Raw genomic sequence first — 3,109 nt, forward strand, 5'->3', positions numbered from 1 at the left:
GCAGCATCTGATCTCTCTCCCTGACGAAATGCTCAATCCCCGAGGGCAGGGACGCCCTCTGCTATTCCTCTTCACTTCCCCACAACAGCCAGCACAGCACGGAACAGGGGGGTGGGGGCAAAGTGAGCGAACTGAAGCCGTGATGATTGGTTAAACGATTACTGTCACTGGCAGCGTGGGTCGGAATTGACTGGGGAGGTCAACAGCAAGCAATTCGGTGTTTGGCGAGTCAGACAAAGGCCCGCGTGTCTCTGCGCACGACTTCACGGCCTCCATGAACTCTCTGCAACGTGGGGATGCGTATACCAGCCCCACTGCATCGCGGCGGGGATTCAACAACGTCTCTTACTAAGATGTGGTGCGACCAGCCATGGCAGGTCCACTGGAGCCCCTGGCGCTTCACCCTTCACCCCTCACCCTGACGGAGGGAAACCGGTGAACGGCGCCAGCTCTGAATCCAGCCCGCCTAGGTTTGCACGCCAGTTCCACCTCCTACCGCCCGTGTGACCTTGGGCAAGTTCCCTACCTCTCTGTACTCTGCTTTCCAAATCATAGAAGAGGACTGAAAATGTTGCCAGATGATGGGTCTGTGGGAGAGGACAAAATGAGCTAAACCTCGGAAATACGCACAGAAAACTAGTACACATCCAGCGAAGCGCAATGCCATGGTACCCCTTCTAAACTCTCCCCGATTCGCCAGTCTGAATTTGAGTTTCAAGAAAGAAAAGCCCTGCTTTAATTTCCTTGACCCTGGAGCTGGGAGGGAATCCTGGCAGGGTCGGTTTAACTGTCAAGCTCTCCGATGAGATCCCGAGTTCAGAATCTAAGAATCATACCTGTTTTCAAGCCCCTTCTGTGGGCAGGAGACGCGTAGATTTTTGCAGCAACACGGCTCTGGGGTGTACCTAAAAACACAGACTGACACAAAGCAGAATTTGCTTTCAGTTCAGAAGAATCGCACGGTCACTTGCTGGGTACACATCTCGGGATTCTGCAGGGAGAAAAAAGGTAGATTTAATCAGTGGTGGCTCTTGAAATTAGAAGACACGTGTCCAAATGCCAATATGATTTTGAAATAAGTAGAGGATGCTCTGGTTCTCACAAAGCAGGCACAAAACCGCTGTTTGCAGTCACCACCCAGGCACACCAGACAACAGAGAATGGCCCCTGGATCCCCTAAGCCAGGGCATCGGCACCAAGGGGCAGGGGCTCCCACGGTGGGCAGCGGACTCTGCCTCCACATCTCCCGCAAGTAGGAGGACTCTCTTCCTTCTGTTTGTGCCGCCCGGCTGGTTTGGATGCTGGTCCTGCCGCAGGGCCTCAGCGACTGGACTGTGTTCTCTGGTGCCCCCTCCCCTGTTCCCCAGCCCCCCAGCGCAGAGCTCCCCTTGATGAACTCTTGAGCCACTGCTGGGGATTTCAAGGTAGTGATCTCAGATCTGACAGGAAACAAACCACTACTGATGAACAAACCTGAATTCTTCGGTTACTTTCTTTCATACATATATTTATTTGGTATTGACGATGAGGTACCCCATCGGAATTCCTGCGAGGAGGACTACGACTTGACTGTTAAAGAGCAGGGAGACATTTACTTACATTTAGCTTATCATATTCATAATAGTTTACACACACAGTACGATGGTGAACCACCAAGTTCTCATTCCACGTCCCTTTCCCACACTTTGTTCAGCTTCCGGTTCTTGAAACTGGACCTCAGGGTGGCGCGTTGCATTTCGACAGACCTAGTGCTGCTTCTCAGAGGCAGTCAGTTAAATGGCACAAAAGCACAGGGACAGCAACAAGCCATTGACACTACACAGACGTTTTATCTCTTACGGACAACAAGGTAGGGAGCAAAGATGGAGATCCAGGGTGGGAAAGTGACAACACGCACCACAGCAGCCACATGAGATGAGGTGAGGACCCCCCGGTACACAGTCCCCCTTGCCACAGAATGCCTCACAGCGATCCAGGAATGACAGGCACGGGAGAGTAGGACCTTCCTTCCAACGTCGCGTGACGAGCAGTGTCTCAGTTTTCCTCTAACCACTGTTTGAGCAGCCTCTGGAACACTCTCTTGCTCTCCTGCTGCCTCTCCAGTTGGCGCTTCTCCTCTCTCTCCTGCTGCTGGAGCGCCCCTCCGGGCAGAAGGCCGGGCTGGCTGGTACCCAGGCTGAGGGTCAGGCCGCTGAGGCCCTGCACTAGCGCCTCCCAGGAGGAAGCAGGAGGAGCCCCGCTCCTCTCCCCAGGGATCCCAGAAAGAGTCGGCCTATGGCTCTGGCAGTATCGACACTCGCATCGGAATCGATTCTGATCCCCGTTCCCTGACAGAGAGATCCTGGGTTCCCTCTCAGCCGGGTAAGGTGCCATGTGATCACGGTGTCTGCGCCTCAGGTGCCCCAGGAATGCTTTCTTCCTCTGCGGGAACGCCAGCCTTTCCCACCGCCTCTCTTGCAGGCTCTTCTCCTCTCGGTACCGCTGCTGGAGCAGCCCCTCTGGCAGAGGCACAGGGTGCCTGGAGCCAGGACCGGGGCGTGGGTTACCCAGGCCCACCATCAGCTGCTCTGAGGAGGAAGGCCGAGGGGCTGCTGTGCCCGCCTGCGAAGTCTCTGCAGCCGTCATCTGGGAAGATCCCGAGATCAACACTGGATTCCATTTCTGGAGTGGATCCATGGAGGTCTAGTCTGAGCTGGAGGCTCCGCTCGGCCTCTGTGTTCTGGACAAGAACGTGAAGCTGGAGGTTCTCAGATATCCAGAAGGTAGCGAGGAAGGGTGTGCGGCCAGACTGAAACAAAGGGTGATAAGGGAAGAAAGGAGAGCCGTCATTATACACCTTACTTAACCCCTCTGTCCCTCCACTTCCTGTGTGTAAAACGGGGACAATCAGGAGACCCACCACCTTGTCTTCTGGGGATCGACTGAGATAATACCTGTCTAGAGCGTAGAATGTGGCTGGCATATAGCAAAGGTGTTAGAAACGACACCAATCATCGCATCCCAGTCACACAGGATGCAAAAGGGTGCAACGCATTCGGTGAGGCCACTTCCTTGCTGACACTTTCCGACCCATTCTCTAGAATAATTTTAAGAACAAGCAATGCGTGAC

The 3,109-nt window shown here is 54.4% G+C and overlaps 1 protein-coding gene across 1 annotated transcript; it reads right to left on the reverse strand.

The window, feature by feature from the left end:
- Positions 1 to 1,512: 1,512 nt before the first annotated feature.
- On the reverse strand, positions 1,513 to 2,823 carry LOC105826881 (protein FAM156A/FAM156B-like). Its single transcript, XM_012664888.1, has one exon. It carries the CDS (start codon positions 2,674 to 2,676, stop codon positions 2,035 to 2,037), a length of 642 nt encoding a protein of 213 aa, XP_012520342.1. The 5' UTR covers positions 2,677 to 2,823; the 3' UTR covers positions 1,513 to 2,034.
- Positions 2,824 to 3,109: the final 286 nt, after the last annotated feature.

The sequence above is a fragment of the Propithecus coquereli genome, unplaced genomic scaffold (genome assembly GCF_000956105.1).
Source record: "Propithecus coquereli isolate 6110/MARCELLA unplaced genomic scaffold, Pcoq_1.0 Scaffold9364, whole genome shotgun sequence".
Classification (NCBI taxonomy): Eukaryota; Metazoa; Chordata; class Mammalia; order Primates; family Indriidae; genus Propithecus; species Propithecus coquereli.